Here is a 17895-nt window from a genome sequence, read left to right as displayed (position 1 = left end):
TGAATCCGGTGACAAATTCTAAATACTTATGATTAAGGCAATTAGCTCATAGAAGTACTCACAAGCTCATTTTTTCCTTCTCGACAGCTACAACGGCCAAGAAAGCTCTAATGATCTTCATCTGTCTCTGATACTGTTTGACCTGATCCAGCTGTGCTGCTTTGACCTGCACAGTGGCCGAGGCGTCCAGCAGTGCCGCACTACACTGTGCTTCAACACTTTTCAAGGCATCTGGGGCACAAACCCTGGCACCACTCTTACTTTTCATGGCAGCCACTTGATCCTGCACACAGCACCTGTAGTCCTGCAGTAGACACAAGAGTCATCAGAAACATTTCTTTTTTCTTCTGATGATGATGAATCACGAGTTAAGACACAGGATGTTATTGTCCTCATTTAGTTAAAAGGTCAGAAAGTGCAAACAGTTTTCACGACTAATAAGAAAGAGAAGCAGTACCTCTGCATCCTGCAGTTGTTTGGCCATCGCCTTTATGTCGAGCTGTGCTGGTTGATAACGACATGCCAGAACCTTTTGGACAGTCCGTACCAATCGAATCTCTGGTTCCCCAGGAGAGGATTTCAGGTACCAATTCAAATCGATGTGAGGAGTCCGCTACAACAAAACAACAAAGACATAAAACTTCTCCTGAAAAGCAAAGCAAGTCAAAGCACTGTATGTCATTTGATCTGCATAATTATGTTTTAATCTTTGTCTGGTTTGGAAAATTCAATTCAATTCAATTCAACCTTTATTTATACTCGAAAGATCATTGAGGGGCAACCCTCATTTACAATGACATCGAGTCATTACAGAAATAATTAGAAAACAGACATTAAATCAAAAGGAAAAACAGGGGACAGATAAATATAAGTCTGCTAAAATCAGTCTACCAAAGTCTAAAAAGATAATTAAGTGAGTATAAAACTGCAATAAATAAACACACTTATGTAAAACAGTTACAAACAGAGGTTGGGAGGCTTAAATCAGGTTTCTAAAATGCCCAAAAGGTAAAAGTTCATTTCCCTCAAGAAGATGCTGTATGTTAAAACGTAGGCTCTTTTCGTCACATGACTTAAAAGTCAACATGTTAATATATGCTTAAAAAGTTTGCAAACTAAAATATCTTTATCCAAAGCAGAACTTAGAATGACTTGCTCAACAATGAGTCAGTAAGGGAGCAGAAATGACAAAGTTGCTGGTTTGCTTTGCGTCCTCTTTATCAAGATTATACATGTCCACTTCGGACATGACTGAGTAATTAGAGACACTAATGGCCCTTCAGGAAATCATTGTATCTCAGATGTCCTTCCTGTGAACCGTCCTGACTGAGGCATCATGGGAACACACAAACATCAATCTAAACTTTGCTTTTCTTATCTCTTCTCTTGCTGAATGTAACCGTTAATTACATCTTGTGCCTTTTTTTTGGACACTAGAAGCTGTGCAGTCACACTAAAAACCATGACAATTCAAATGTATAAGGGCGATTGTAATCTGAATTTTTTATCAAAAGCTGCAAGCAAACCCAGGCACACTGTCTAACTTGAAAAACCCAAAACTTGAAAAAACATTAATTGGCTACAAAGTTTAATCAGGCAACCTGTTTTATTTAATTTAATTTCATTGCAGCTAATAAATTTATTTTTGCAAGTTAGACATTGTGCAAGAGTTTCCTTAGAGTCTAGTCTCGTAAGAACGTGTGTTTTAAAAATAAACATTGAGCTGAACTTGTGAATTCAAAAATGTCAGAATTTGCTTTTTTTAACGTTAACTAAATAGTTAATTCACCCATTGCAGCATGCTCCGTCTAAAGTAGATTTAACTAATTATGTGCAGGGAAGCTGTGTGTTAAACTAAAGCTAGCTGATACTCACATTTATTATGTTACTCCTTTCCACCAAGCTCTGGATGTCAGTCAAAATATCCTGCATGGTGGACTTGTGTTTGCGGGAGTCTTGTGATCCACCTGACGTCTCCCCGGCTGGCGGATCAGCTTTCAAACCAGGCGCTGTCCTCTCAGGCTCCATGCTCTCTGTGATCTGAGGCTACATACACAGAGGACAAGTGTGGTGCAACATATAAGCCTCCTGCTCTCTTGTGTTTGTCCACACATAATAACATAGCTTCCTGTTCTTTCCCTGCTGTAGTAAGTATTACTGTGTTGACGGTGGCCCGGCGAGTCAGCACAGTTAGCACAAGAATGTGCCTGAGTAGGGAGCAGTCTGCCCCAAGGGAAAAGTCTGCTCAGCTACAGAGTTGCCTCCCTTTCTTCTATAAAGAAATAAGTGATCTGTTATAACTTGGTAAAACAGGGCGAGTACCAAAACATGACTCAAACTGTTTGGTTGACTTGATACAAACAGGGAAGGTGCCTCTTGAAATATTTTTTGGTAAGAGCAGGGCGTGTCTTAGAGGAGAGTGCAGGTAGCGCGGGAAGTAGGTTTGAAAACAAACAGCTGGTTTCTGGTTGACAGAGAGATTGTCATTTCACACTGAGCAAGACACGTTTGACTTTAAATACTTTCTGTTAGAGTGGTGCAAGCATTAAGGCACATACATGACAAATATGTCAACTTTAACTCAAGGTGCTTAAAGTAAATTGAGCTAGAGTCTCACAAAAGCAAAACAAAGCTGGTTTTCTGATCACAACTGATTGATTTGTCTCGTCATTTTCAAAATAAAAAAGCTTAACTTTCATTCTACATTGCCAGAAAGCTCATTTCTGGCAATGTAGAAAACAAAACCATAGGCTGATCTCTGTGATAGGCCGGACCACAACATGCCATGCTGCCATAGCCAACACTAATGAGGTTAGCTAAGTCTAATTCTATGTTTGTTCTCTGGGGATACGCGATAAATAAGTCAAGATCTGGAGAAATCAACCATTTAATTACTTGTCATCTCTCGGAGGAAACAGATTCAGTAAAATATTTGGATGCATGTCCTCTTAGGGCTTCTGTAATATTTTGTACGTCAGTCAAGCAATTTAATGTAGAATCATTTGAATCATTCAAAATCAAAAACTAACAAAATATATCAGGATGCTTAACCGGTCAATATCCAGGGTGTTTAAAATGTTTGACATTCTTAAGTAATCTTATTAAAGTGTCAAAGAAAGCCAGTGAGTGATTTTTGTTGAATAGAAATATGTGGTATTTGAAGGAACATGTTGTCGGCTGTTTACAGAGAGAGAGAGAGAGAGAGAGAGAGAGAGAGGAGTGCTGTCATTGCTCTTGATAATGACAGGTTGAGACATTCCTCATGTCCTTTGAGCATTTTAGCTTGTTGTGCAGAGACACATGGAGAGCTCTACATGAGAACCTTTTTGCTAAGCATCACCAGTGTTACGTCTAGTTTTCAGTGGGTGACGTAAACTCCAGAGAAGAGGACTCAAGTGTGGTAAGGCTTCTGTACTTTTTCTTCAGATAATGACAGTTATCAAGTGTGCTATTGATCTCAGTAGAGCCCTCTTATCTTTGTTGCTACTGCAGGCTGAGCTGGTGCAGCTGGTGCATTTGTAGCTGTGTTTTATGTTCTTGTTTGTATTAAAGGTCACATATTATTCTCATTTTCAACAAGTTCAAATAAATCTCAGAGCTCCCCAAAACATGTATGTGAAGTTTCTTGTTCTAAATCCACTCTGATCCTGTATTTGATCATGCCTATAAACCCCTCTATTTCAGCCCTGCTCAGAACAGGCTGTTTGTGTGACTGTACCTTTAAATATGTAAATGAGCTGTGTGTGACCACGCCCCCTCTCTGGAAGGGCTTGAGTGGCTTTCTCACTCCGTGTCTGATTGTTTACGGTGAGAAGGCAGACTCAGAGGGCAGAACAAACACCTAGCTGTGGGAGTGTCACCCACCTGGGGGAGGGGTTACTGCCCTTTGTGATGTCACAAAGGGGAAAATCTCCAAACGGCCTGTTTGAGCACACTTTTTCTGAAAAGTGGAACAAGCAAAAGACAGAGAGGATGGACTTTTCTCATAACTTCGGGGGGGTTTGTTGACGGACTAGGGACTCATTAGTGTTAGAAAAACATTGTGAAGTATATTTTGCATAATATGTGAAGTTTAAATGAATGTGTCTTCATTTTTATATGTATTCCCTGCAACAAATAAGCCAATATGCAGCACAGATTTCCTCCTTTTGTCGCAGGGAATGTGTTTTTTTTTCCTTCTCACTGCATGAACAGCATCCAGGTTAAAAGAGGATGATCAAAACCGGCCTCTGGCAAATGTTACGACATTCAAATGCCAAACGGTGGGAGGAATAAATACACTTCAAGGAAATAAGTTCCAGCTAACTCTTGTGTTGAATATGAGAGACAATTACACTCTCCAAATGTCACAAATACTTACTTTGTATTAAATATTCAGCCCTTACCTAACTCAAAGAGAAGGAAAGGCCAATGGTTTGGAAATGTCAAAGAAGACTGGGTGCTGGATTAGTGTAATTTAGCAGAGCAAGGACTGTAGATCTGGGTCTCCTGCCAGCACGATGCAAATCACTGGGCTGCTCTTCAGATTCATTCAACAGGTTGACAACTTTTTTCTGTCACTCTTTTGAAAGTTTTTTTTGGCTTTAATGATTCTAAAAGCTCCTAAGTAGCAAAACATAACGTTGAACTGGATTTCCCATGTTTGATTTCCTCATATGTTAAATAGATATGTAAATTTATGATATGTTGTATGTTACAGTTTAATATAGTTCAGCTGTCTCAATGTTTTTTTTTTCTCATATCCTTTCACTTTCTCTCTGCCAACACCTTTCCTATAACCTTTACTTGCCATTCACTACTGTAGGCTGCGATGTCCTAAACATGTTGACACTTCAGGTATCAGGAGTTTAAAATAATAATGATAATACTGATCCAGAACAGTGCACATATCAAAAGCCCTTCATAGTCAGAATCTAAAAAATGACTGTAACATTTCTGCATAGCAGTTTAAAATATTGTCTCAACATGCAGCATATCGAAGGCTGATGACACTCATTAACTGTTTTCAATTTGAATAGCATTTAACGTAATCTACAAAATGTAATCAAGGCTCGGGCGCTGGTAGCATAGTGGTTAGTGCGCACGCCACATGAGGATGAGGCTGAAGTCCTCTCGGTGGACGACAAGCATGGGAGGGCAACTATCCAATGTCTTCTGAGGAGCTGCAGCATAAAACCATCACTATACTTCGAGGGATACACTTTCAAATTACAATGAAACATTGGTTCCTTAGACGAGGAGGTCCAGAGAAACAGGAGGGATCATAGATTTGATTCCCTGAAGAAATGTTCAGATGTTTTTACTTTATTTTTATTGATTGCTGTCCACCTAGTCATTTGTTTTCTTTTAAATTTGCATTGATTCATTTTAATTATTTGCTTTTTGTGAAGTTGTGTGAGATGAGATATGTAGTCATACTGCAAACATTAACTCAACTTAACTGTATTGCTACATTTTCATCTAATGTTTGTTATTTTGTTATTTCCTTTGATTTTATACCTTTAGGCCCAAAAAAACACTGACAGGAAAGTCTGAGTATGTTTCTAATTCAACACCTACCTGTGTCTGTGCCACCTCCCTGTCCTCTGATGAAGCAGGGACCATGGGTTCCCTCTCTTCTGTTAGCAGTGTCTCCTCATCTTGTCGTTCTGGAGCTTTTAAAAGTTCGGCCTCCGGGATTTTAAGGCCCTCCTTGGTTTCTCTCTCTGTCATTTCCAAAACTCCTGGACTTGTGCTCTGTGCAGCAGCCTGCTGTTTGTTTTCACTGACAGGTATTTGTGTCTCTGTTACGTTCTCTCCCTCCACGCAGAAGAATGAGCTCATTGTTTGCCCTTCAGCCGGACAGAAATCTGTCATCTCCTCTCTTCTGACACTCGGAAAAGGCGTTTCAGCTGCACGCGCTACACCGAGCTGACGATCAGCAACACTGCCACATGGGTTGGAGGAATTCAAGACCTCATCCTGCTTTACCTGACGGGTTTCCTGGAATGATGAATTTGCACTTGCAGAACTTACATCCTCAAGTCCTGCAGAAACTACTCGCATGGAGTTCTCTGACTGTGAATGTGCAGCTTGAGACTCGTTTAATGTGAGACTCTTTTTTATTTTCACATTTCTATCACCTGATTCAGGACTGGTTATAGTTTTAACGGGTCTAGATTTCTCCTCAGGTACTCCTACAATGGTGTCTTGTGTTAGCTTAGCATCATTTATCTCTGCTGCTGTTGAATATGGTGATATATCTGGACTACACGCTCCAACATTTTCCCTTTGCAGCATGTCCACTGACTGGAACTCAGGGGCTTCTGTGTCCAACACTTTCTTCTGGGTTTCACTGATATCCACACTGAATTTCTCCTTCTCTTGAGCATCAGAAACTGCCTTAAAAGTGTCTGATTGTGCTTTTGTTTTCTTTTCTGATTTCTCTGATTCAGGGCTGATTTTTCCAGAATTATTCTCAAGACATCCCGCACTAGAAACAGGCTTTGAATCGAACACTCCCTGAGAACGTCCGAGTACATCTGGACCTGCGTTTTCATTAACCTGCATGTCCCAGGGATCAATCTCTAACATTATAGTGAACACTTTCTTTGGAGTTACAGCGCTGTCCTCACCGTGTTTCTGTTGTGTTCGGGCGTCTGTAACTGTCTGTGCTGTTAGATTTTCAGACACATTTTCAGGGGTAAAAGGGGGAGAGTTATCTGGCTTAGCTGTCCTGTGCTCGCTGCTTAAAGGATGGATACCAGAGCTTAACGTGTCCGTTTCATCTCTTTGCTCGACACCTGTTTGTGCCTCCCTTTTTGTTTTGGGTGGAGTTGATGTCAACAGTTGGGATTCTTGTTTGGTTTTTGACTTTTTGTATTGATTAGTATCTTCTTTGGCTTTTTCCAAAATATCTTTGGTTTCCATTCGGTTGTCATACTGATTACTGGCGCTGTTTTCTTTGTGGCCTGTTGCAGAATGTGAAAGAGAAGCAGGAGATTGCATGGCTGGAGTTTCTTCAGGCGATGTTAAAGTTGTTTTGCTTTCACTTTTTGGTATTTCTTCAGCCACGTCGATGGACAAATGTCGGTTCAATTCCGCTACAAACTGAAAACCATTGAATGAAAACCAATTAACAACAAGGAAACCCAACTATTAAACAGAATACATCATCTACCTTTAAAAGGTACATGTTCTGTGAGTGAGACAAAGACTGACCGGGCTTTTTGTGAATTCTTGAAGTGTCCGTGCACTCTGACTGAGAGCCTCTGAAGCACTTTTCTGCAGCTCCTCTGACACTTGTGATCCCAAACAGTTCAAAAGAGAATCTCTATCAGAGAGTACTTCACGTAGAGAGTGTTGAAGCAACAAACCTTCATCCAGAGCGACCTGTGACAGACGCATATGAAAACTCAAAAATGACTTTTCAAGTTAAAACCAAATATAAGGATTTCAATTCAGATTCAAATCAATGGGGATGCAACAACCAGAGTTTAAAGTCGCAATGAAACAAAACTTAAAAGAGTATCAAGCAGCTGTGTCGTGACATATTTCCTACTGAAACAAGATACTGAAAATATTAGTCACATAAAAGAACATTTAAACATGAACGCTGGATTAAAATCTGTTTGTCATTTCATGGGGACGTGTTGATGTCTTTTTAACTTAAGTTATGCGTTCTTTTTAAAAAGGGGCATTTTGCTTCTGATCACATTAACGACTTGGAAAAATAGCCTTTCAGTGGTGGTCTAGAACGCTCTTGATATAAAATCTGTCCAGTCTGAGACCGAGAAAAAATGCTACCGATTCCGAGAAGAGACAGAGACCTTCAAGAAGTGGTCTCGAGATCAAGACCGATTTTGAGAACTACAACACTACTATAAAGTCATGAAGTAAAATAATTCACAAAGAAAAGACCAAAAGTCCCCGACAGAGAGCAACACCTTCAAAGAGCTGCAGTGCTCGATTGTTTAAAGAAACCAATGAAACCTCTGAAAAACAAAACTTCTATTATTCATTTATCTGAACCTGTTTATCATACAGGAGCCTACACAGGTTTAAAATTTAACCCTGAGCTTTATTCAGTGTAAATATCACCATCCCAAAGTAATCAAAGATAAATAAGAAACTGGAAACCCGGCCAAAAAGAACAAAAGATGGGAAGGTGCCAAGCCAACACTTGACGGGTGAATGATTTTTAATTTTCAGTGAATCATTCCTCCAATAAGAAAAATGTTGGTTAATCATCAGTCTACGATTCTGTGTTGCATAAATGACATAAAAAGTGCAACTTTGTTAAAGTTTGTTGTCTGACATGAAGTGCGCCTACCTGTTTATGTTCTGAGTTTGAATAAATGGATGAACATAAAAGTGTGTGAGTCTTACCTGGCTGGACGATGAAGGTTCAGCAGTTTGGCTCCACTCCTGCAGCCGGCTGATGTCCTGTCTCACCCTGTCAGCTGTGTTTTCTACACACTCCTGCTTACTTTGAAGAACAACAGACCTGAGGCTGTGAAGTGAGAACAAGAGAGAGGGTCAACAACGATGTCAGGAAACTTAAACACAGTCAAAAATAGAGAGAATACAAACCCTCCTTTTTACTGACATGACGGTGAACGAGTTTGAACTATTACTGTGGAAATGACCTTTCATCCACCCCAACCCCTGACCTCTGACTTTAAAAAAAACACTGAAGCCTTCTGAAGCCTACATGTCTAATTCTAAAAGTTAAGAATTTAGTGTGAACACTCCTTATCCTCTAATAAATTCTTAGCTGTAATAAAACCATCATCTTAGCATTTATCAATAACAACTGGATGATCAATCATTTTAAAAATGCGTCTTCTCTGTTTTCAAACGATGATTGGAGTACCTGTCCAGGTCTTTAGCAGCTGTTTCCACAGACAACATAACATCTGGATGATGTGTTTCATGTGTGATGTTTGTCTCTCCAGTCTTCTGCAGATCAGAAACTTTTGCAGCCAATTCTTCCAGCCTGGTTTCACAATCCTGAGAGAGACAGAAATGTTTATTTGAGTGTCTACATGTAGGTGAATTTAAAGTTGAAGTAAAAATTGGCTTGTTCTCTGCTGTTATTCTGGGATTAAGTAAACAATACCTGTAGTATGTGCCACTGCTGATTGAGCGGCCTGATATCAGGTAACACTTCTCCGCTCCCACACAGATTCCCATCTAAACTTTCCATCAGCTCCTTCATTGCTGTCTGCACACAGCAGATTTCTTCCTCTACTTGTTGTACTCTTCGGTTTCTGTTCTCAGCGAGCAGTGCAAGATTTTCTCTGACGCTGTCGTCTAGCGCCCTCTTGTGGCTCTGGAGGATGCCGACCTGCTGGGAGAGGCTGGCCCGAGCCTCGGCTGTGGCACTGGCTGAGATGGAGTCCTTGAGTGTTACAATTTGTAAAAGGTCTTTTTCCACGTCTGTCACTTCTTGTAGCAAAGCCTGAACCGTGAGAGAGCAACAGACGAACATTTTTAGGAACAGATCAACAGGTGGTTAAACCAAAAACGTATTTCATGGAGAAGGAAAAGTAGAAGGACTTTGAAATAAAAGATGTCTGACATGTTACTCTACGTTGGTGAGCTCCCTTAATGGATCTTACCTCCAGAGCCGGAGCATCAGTGATCAGTGCGGCTGAGCTTTCTTTCTGCTCCGGCTGAAAGGCTGAGAGCTTCTCCTGCAGGGACGTCAATTTCCGCTGGCAGTCCTGCATCAACTCACCAATTTGATGTTCTTTACGTGCACTTTCCTCGAGGCCGGAACATTTATCCTGTGCATGACAGTTCATGATTCATCATTTCTTAGAGGTTGTCTCAGACATGCCACATGATAAATATCAGATTTAACAAGAAAAATCAACTTATTTGATCATGTTACACACAAAACATCAATTCAGATGTCGAGCTACAAAGATTCCATCATTAACAATATTCACTAAATTGGAATAGCAAAGTACTTCCAAATAGTGCCAAATAATGACAAATAATGGCTAATGATGGAAATAAATGGCACGTGGAATCATTAGAAAAAGCACGTAGTTGAAGGGCAATCATGAACAGCTATATTCACAGAGTATTGTGTGCACACAGGATAATAAAATCACTTTATGGGACTTGTAGGATGTTAATACAACATTAAAAAATGCTTTCACATTTTTATTTGTTAATGTAAATGGACTTGAGCTTGTAAAGCACTTTTCTCTTCTTCTGACTACTCAAAGTGATTTTACAGCACGTGCCACACCTACACATTCACACCCTGATGGCAGAGGATTCTTTACCATATTTAACTATTTCTCATATTTTTGACACTGACCTCCTCAAGGCGAGCCTCCTCTTCTGCCATGGCACTTTTCACAGCCTGAAAAACATTCACAGGAAGTATTAATGACACATTTTAATCTGTAATCACAGAAACTTGTCCCTGCACAGACAGACAGACAGACAGACAGACAGAAGAGTGTTCTGCCTTTACTATCTGTGCAAACTATTCTGCCTTTTCAGCAACAATTGGACACTCCTTACTGCAGGACAAGTAGAAACAAATGCAGAAGAGAAAAAAACAACAGATCAGTGTGACCACACCCTCATGTGACTTCAACACTGCTCCGTTACATGAATCACTGTTTTCTTACTCGATCACGTTGACGTCTCCCATCTTCAGGATTCTGAGTATCAACACTTTCTCCAAGCACAGAGGCAACAGTTGGTCTCAGATCTGCGACTGAGGGCTGAGTAGACTTTGAAAGAGTCCGAGATGCTTCAACATTCCTGCTCAGAGAGCTCTGCTTCTCAGAGGAGCCACCCAGAAGACTGGTTTGAACGTTGTTGTATTTCTCCAGCAGCTTGCTCCCCTCTTCCACCAGAGGAGACTCCTGGAGGTTGCTGTTTTGTAAAGACGACACAAGCTCGTGTATATCTCGTGTCCTCTCCCTGCAGGGGAAAAAAATATGATATGGGCAATGATGATGCTCAATCACCTGCTATTCACACTTTCAAATGTTAATGATGGGACAAAATAAATGGAGGTTTTTGGGTTTTTTTGTTGAAAAGAAGAATGGAAGAAAGTGACATGTCTTGGGGCATGAGAAGAAAACAAAAAGGACATTTGAACAAGAATTGAACAAAGTTTTGTCTTAAAAAGAGATGATTTAACGGTGAGAGACAGCATGAAGCTTATAACTGATGTGCTAAGTGTGAAATGATGCAGCAGCAGCATGGTTATAAGACTGTTTGGTATGAAAATACTTCATGCCCTACCTCCCACACCATTAATTTAAACAACAGGTAGGTAATGATTATTCTGGTCTTTTATGACGCCTCAGCCTGATTGCTGTCACTCAGAAGGCGGAGAAATACCAGGTCATGTAATAATACATGTGTCAGTCATCTCGAAGGTGTAACAGACTAAACAACTTTCTATTTGCTGACTCATCAATCAAAATCACTTCACAGAACTGTGATTTCACTTCACAGTCTCTGCCAATTGACAGCAGGTGTAAACGAGCTTTAAGCTAAATCCAAAAAAATGACAACGGAGGGATGGATGGATTGTACATGATCAGACTATTGGTGTTGAAATCTTTATATATGGGTGTGCCCCCCCCATCTTTATGATGATCTAATTTTATTTCACTACCACCCCACTTTTTACCATTGTAAGGGTCCTTGGGTTCCTTGAAAGGGGCTATATAAATCCTAGTTATTATTAATATTTATTTCTTGCATAATAACCAGTTTACCTCTGTTGAAGTGTTTCCACTTGTAAGACACTACGGTCTTGCTCATTCCCCGCTCTCTCCTCAGCCGCTTGCAACCATCGTGCTAAATGTTCACTCTCCCTCTGCAGCCTGCGACACACATGGAGCATGACTGGAGGCATGCACATGACACACACACACACTTACAGCATGAACAATACACTGTATGTAAAAGTGAAATCTTAGTTCTGCTGCAGGATATCAGCTTACAAAGAGGACTTGAGAGAACAAGTTAAACGTGTCCTGCCGTCTTCTTTTTGATCTTCAGAGTTGGAGCTGTATGAATCTCTAAGACTGTTTGTACACAGAGCTGGTATCTGTCACATGTAGAGCTTAAAGGATAAGTCTGGTGTTTTTTTTTAAATATATCTCCTAGTCACCGACAAATGCCATGAACCCAACCCTTTAATAAGCAGAACCTTTTATCTGTGTGAACTACAGATGTGTGTTTTATTTGTGGCTGAAGTCTGAAAATAAAGTGAAAAATATATTCTGGTATATGATTGGAATTCATAGGTCGGATGTGTAATAAAAAGCATCCTCCATTCTTAATGAATTCAAATGTTCACACGCTCCTTGCACTCCTCGCTTCATTATCAGTCCAGTTTTTCCTGCTTAGCTTCTCTGTTTAGATCTCCTTGACAACGTGTGAAACCCCGTCCAGCAGCTCTCTTATGGCCTTATTGGAAAGTTTAAACGTTGCAATAAAAGCTGTAATGTTGACTGATGTGTGTAAGTACGCCACATGGTTGAGAAGAGACGTCAATCAGCATTACTTTGCAGGTGTAGAAATCTGTGCATTAAATGACAGCTGAAACATGAATCTAAGCACGCTGCACGGTTACCTGTCGAGAGCCTGGATGTTCCTCTCAGTCTGTTCCTCCACCTCAGAGAAGAGCTGATGAGTGTTTCGGACTTTGTCCTGCAGCTGCATCCCGTCCACAGACAGACTCTGGAGGCTGAGTGGTTTGGCTATGGAGGAGATGACACTCAGGTCCCCGAGGACACTCTCTGCCTGCTCATCCTGAGTCTGGAGCTCCAACACTAGATCCTGTACAGGGGGAAAAAAAGTGTATGTAGTGGTTAACAGCTGATTCTGTTTATTACAAGCACAGCCTCAGAAGTTTGAATCAACACGTACTTTGTTGTCACAATGAAATAGCTTCTATGTGTACAGTTTTTTATGTGATTACAGTCTCTCAGTACACTTATCATGTGGTTTCCATTCAAAATAGATGATTTGAAAGACACAAAAGCTAAATCAATCACAGAAATTAAACACCAAATTCTTGTAACAATATGAAAACTTTTTGGTGTCAATGCTTATCTTGTTTCCCATCCTTTTTAGTTTCTATGTTTCTGAGTCTAGTAGATTTTTTTTAAACTACTTTTGTGGGATCATCATGATCATATTTTTCAACAAACAACGACATCATGATTTATAACACCTGGTTGGTCTCCACCTCAAAACTGTGTTTAATCTCCTACACCTAAAATCCAGCTAAAAGAATGCAATGTTCACAAAACTCATTGCAATATTTTATAAATTAGGATCTTTCAGTCCTTAATTCAGAGAAAGTAAAAAACTTTAAAATGTAATTCACCTTAAGTTTTGCGAGGACTGTTGGAACATCTGAACCCCCGAGCGTGAGGAGGGAGTCCTGGATCTTCTGGAGGGCGTTAGCACATTCAGTCATCCTCGCCGTGACTTGTTCCTGAGCAGCCACCATCTGCCTGTGAACGTCCTCGGCCTCAGAGGCAAGCTCCTTCAGCTCCTTTATCTTCTTCCTCATCTGGGTCTCCACAACCTGTGACAAAACAAGACAAACGAAATCAAGAGACCTGTCCTGACTCTGTCTGGTCAACTGCTGACAGGATACTGAGGGTCGACTGGGTCAAGATTTCATCATTAAATGAAAGACTCAGTGTAAGATGGTGCCATCATAACTACAGAAGTGCTAGATTAGAGTCCCAAAAGTATCTTTCAGCCATAATGTAAAGTGACAAGGCCCTAAAATATGTCAAAATGAAATAGTCACAAACAGAAATGTGTTTTTTTTTATCATTAATACATCAGAAAAGTAGGCTGGAGTTGAAAATTAAACCTCCTTTGTATATGCTGACTCGTCCATCCCAGTAGCTTTATATGAAGCTGATTCATCTTCATGTCAAACAGAAAACTAAATCAAAAGCTGCATGCTGTACCTGCAGCTCCAGAGGAGGCTCTGCGCTCTGAAGCAGCGTCTGAACCTCACTGGCTCTCCTGTGGAAACGCTCAGTATTCTCCTCTTGGGCTAAAATCTCGTTCTTAAAACAGCAAGAAGGAGATGATTATTGTTAAAGAAACCGCAGAAAACTGGAGGACATGTTTCTTTCACAAAACAGGTCCATATCTAGAGGTTGGGGGTGGAGAGAGGGGGTGTCAGTTTTACCTGTAAGGCTGTAATATCTTCCTCAGTCTGAAAGGATGGAGACTCAGCGAAGACTGCCAGTTTATTGGTGGTCCAGTTCTCCACCTCTGCTCCCAGCTGGAGGACCCCCTCCCACAGAGTCAGGCCAAGGTGAAGGTTTTCAAGGTGGGAATCGGTTCTTTCTGAAATCTGTGAGAATTTGAGTTGTATTGAAAGTGAGCACTTAACCAAAGTAAACATCAAGATCCAGGAAACTGCTTGTTTTAATTCTAATCATCAACAAAACAATACATGTGTTTCCCTTTAGGATCAACAACTCGATAAAACAAAGACGTGAAGTCTCCTTTAATAAGTTAAATGCTAAGAAAATCATTCTTAAAGGAGCAGTATGTAACTCTGACATGTAGTGTTCAAAGTGGGTAATTCAGTCTAAAAATTCAAAACATTGGAGGGAGCCATCTCCCCACATCGCCTCCACAGAGTAGATGTGCACATGTAGCGGACAAAGAAGCTTCAGTGTTTAGCCAGCTCTGCATCGGTCTGTAAACCTTTTAGCGTTCTAACCTCTCTCCATTTTCCAATATTTGTCCTAGTTTGAGCATGTTTCTACTCTTGGAGCTTATTAGAAACAAGCAGAGGCTTGTTTGATCGGGTTCTATCTGAATCAGTTCGCTTGCAAGCTTCCATCGCTGCACCACCTGTTGGCTTGCCGTGATCACCAGTCTCATATCTGACAAACTGAGGGGTGCCTTAAAACAGCCGTGTGGGGGTGTCTTAAAACAGCCTACCTGGTCAAAACAAATACAGACCATTCCAGGACAGGATCTAAACTCAGAAGAAGGACACACATACACCGTTTGCCAAAGTTATTCTTCCTTGTCACCGATTTTTTTCAAGACCCATACAGTCAACATTTTTGTTCATTTAAGGAGTTTTCTTGATTGCAAAGCAGCACACCAAGGATTGTAGTGTGTAAACAAAAAATGTTTCCTTGCTGAGAAACTAAAAGAAAAGAAACCCTGACCACCACATGCTTTGATAACTAAAATAGAACAGCTTGTTGAAACTTGTACGTACATCCAGCCAGCGGTCCATGAGAGCATCTGCTTCTTCCTCAAAAGGGATGGTGGTGCATTCTGGGATCTGACGTAGATGAGTGTGAAGCTGCCTGCAAACACTGCGCACCTCCTCTATCCTGTCCCCGAGGCCGGTCAGCTCGGTTTTTGTTTCCCGGACCTGAGGAGACACACACAAGAAAGCACGCACCATGCGCATTGAACACACTCGAGCAGTAATTCAACAACAGAGGTGTACTCCTTCACCAGTGGAATTAGAGGTGTGGTGTACCTTAGTGTGCAGTCTCTGCAAGTTTTCTTTCCCCATGTAGGAGGCTTGTTCATTTATGTCGCTCTCTGCCCTCTGCAGAGTCCCACTCAGCTCACCACGGAGGCTCTGGAACCTCTTCAGCAGCTCTGTTAGGACTCGACACCGCTGCAGTCTGGATGTGATTCAGAATTAAAAAAAACACACACACAGGCATCAAACTCAACCACAACACCTTGAGATCGCATTCATTCAGGAAGAGAGCGGAAGAGAAACTTCTGTCTTTACCGTTCAGTCACAGCTTTAGTCGTTTCTTCCCAGACCTCCTCCACCTCTCCGGTTTGACTCCCGTCAGAGAACCCTGCTTCTGATGCTTCTTCTTTAAGGTGCTGAAGCTCAGCATGGAGGCCAGCGAGACGACTTTCCAGCTCTTTTAGGGCGCGTGTCCTGCAGCACAAGAAATTCACTTAAGCATGCTGAGAGAGCCGAGTGATGTGACTGAAACATCCAGATAACAAAATAAATAATGATATCAATTCATATTCATAGTTATAATTCAGGAACTACTGTGAGGAGTTTCTCTGTAGTTATAAAACAGGATGAAGTAAAAAGTAATGCCTCTTTATGACCTATGAATTCAAACAAGTGCATCAGCAACAAAATTGTTTCTACATAGTTTTTTTTAGTTCCCCAAGCCGCTGCCCCAAGGTAGGTAGGTAAACAGCAAAATGGGGAACAGGTTTTTTAAATTACATAGTAAGTAGTGATACTTTTGACTGTTAAGATTGTTTTTGTTAATACCCTATGTACACATGTAGAAGACAAGATTAGCATAGAGATAAAGAGTACTGCTTCATCCAAAGTATGCAGTATAATGATACTTTTTACCCTAACTTGAGCTTAATATATATCTGCAATGAAGTGCTGCAACAAACATGTCCTTGTTTATTTTTTTTTGTGTATAACATGAATTATAAAAAGTTTTTTTTATTTTATGTTATACCTGTATATGTGTAAAGGAATTTATGACGTTCTAAAATATACATTTTCTCATTTTATTCTCTCTGCTGAAGCAAAGTTTTGAAGCCCAACAACGGCTGTAGCCTGCCGCCATATTGGAAATGTTATCTCTACCTAACTTGCTTATTCTAGAAACAGGCAAAGAGATGAAGTTATGTTGGAGTTAATAGCGACAAGATGCCAACCTTCAGCCACAATCTTAAACATGCAAATGTATGAGTATCTGTCTGCTTTCAATACATAATCAAAACTGATCAGTTATTAAGAACCCCCCCCCCCCCATTCGGTTTTAACTAATTAAACAATGAGCTTTTTTTTCTGTAACACTGGGCATTTTAAAAAGGACTCTAATGAGGATATCCAGGCTTTCGCAGCCAGCCTCAAGTGGACACTAAAGGAACTGCAGTCCTCTGCACTTCTGCATCGGCTTCATTTTTCAACACCAGAGATTCTCTCTCTGCACGTCTGTGATCAGTGTCTTACCTCTGCTGCAGAGCAGGCAGGCTGGGCTCCTTTAACCCCAGCTGTTCAGCTGCTCCCTCCATCTCCTTCAGTGCTCCTATCAATGCAACTCTCCTCTGAACCAAACTCTCCCTCTTCTCTTCTTCTCTCTTAACCTGGCTGCTTCTTCTTCTCCTCTCGTCCTTTGCTTTGTGGACATTCTCTTCAGATTTGCACGTCTGATCCTTTTGCACATTCGCCCTTTGTTCATTCGTTTCATTATCTCCCTCCAGTCTTCGTCTTTTGGCCTCCAACTCTGACTCCTCTTCTACTACACTTGGAGACATCTTCTGCTCCTGTGCTCCCTCCTTTTGTGATGAATCATCCCAAGACTGTGTAACCTCCAAAGGATTCAACTCTTTAATCCCCTCTTTGTGTTTTTGTCCCATCAGAAATATCTCGTTGTTTCTCTCGCTCTTCTTGGTACTCATCGACTCTTCCTCCTCAGCTTGCTGGGACGAAAACGTCACCACATCCTGGCACGTCACGGCCGAACCATCCCTGCTCAGAGTCATCCCCGCTGTCTTTAAAAGGCTGTCAGCTTGTTCCGCAGCCCTCTGCAACTTCTGCTGCCAAGACTGTCTGTCCTGCTTCCAGTCTGTCTCATTCTGCTGCCTGCTGGAGTCCTGGTGTGTCGACGGGGTTGGGATTTCAGCTTTCACTTCCCTGACTGTGACTAGGAAGTGATCCAGGGCCAGGGCAGCTGACTGAACCTTCTCCAGCCGCTGTCTGAGCTGCTCCAGATGATGGACGCTGCTGTGCAGAGCCGGACTGAGGGATGACGAGATTTTGACTTTTTGCCCTCGTCTTTCCTCCTCAGTTAGCTTTTTCAGTTCAGACTGCAGCCTGACATCCATCTCCTGTGTAACACAAGAGGGATT

At 41.2% G+C, this 17895-nt stretch overlaps 1 protein-coding gene across 4 annotated transcripts in view; it reads right to left on the bottom strand.

The window, feature by feature from the left end:
• The window catches only part of LOC109988417 (nesprin-2), an 86861-nt gene that overhangs the window by 58486 nt on the left and 10480 nt on the right, over positions 1-17895 (bottom strand). For all 4 annotated transcript variants that reach the window (XM_065963469.1, XM_065963470.1, XM_065963471.1 and 1 more), the window contains exons 19-38: positions 16997-17874; positions 15782-15940; positions 15518-15668; positions 15248-15406; positions 14192-14359; positions 13965-14066; positions 13364-13567; positions 12605-12810; positions 11742-11849; positions 10635-10932; positions 10316-10360; positions 9603-9770; positions 9101-9442; positions 8855-8991; positions 8368-8491; positions 7201-7371; positions 5560-7089; positions 1876-2046; positions 458-613; positions 63-304 (exon numbers count right to left, since the gene is read on the bottom strand). In XM_065963469.1, the coding sequence (XP_065819541.1) occupies positions 63-304; positions 458-613; positions 1876-2046; positions 5560-7089; positions 7201-7371; positions 8368-8491; positions 8855-8991; positions 9101-9442; positions 9603-9770; positions 10316-10360; positions 10635-10932; positions 11742-11849; positions 12605-12810; positions 13364-13567; positions 13965-14066; positions 14192-14359; positions 15248-15406; positions 15518-15668; positions 15782-15940; positions 16997-17874 (5519 nt within the window). The remainder of the gene's footprint in view (positions 1-62; positions 305-457; positions 614-1875; positions 2047-5559; positions 7090-7200; positions 7372-8367; positions 8492-8854; positions 8992-9100; positions 9443-9602; positions 9771-10315; positions 10361-10634; positions 10933-11741; positions 11850-12604; positions 12811-13363; positions 13568-13964; positions 14067-14191; positions 14360-15247; positions 15407-15517; positions 15669-15781; positions 15941-16996; positions 17875-17895) is intronic.

Source organism: Labrus bergylta, chromosome 15 (assembly GCF_963930695.1).
Source record: "Labrus bergylta chromosome 15, fLabBer1.1, whole genome shotgun sequence".
Classification (NCBI taxonomy): Eukaryota; Metazoa; Chordata; class Actinopteri; order Labriformes; family Labridae; genus Labrus; species Labrus bergylta.
The sequence above is the reverse complement of the archived record's forward strand: the minus strand, read 5'-3'. Positions and strand labels throughout refer to the sequence as shown.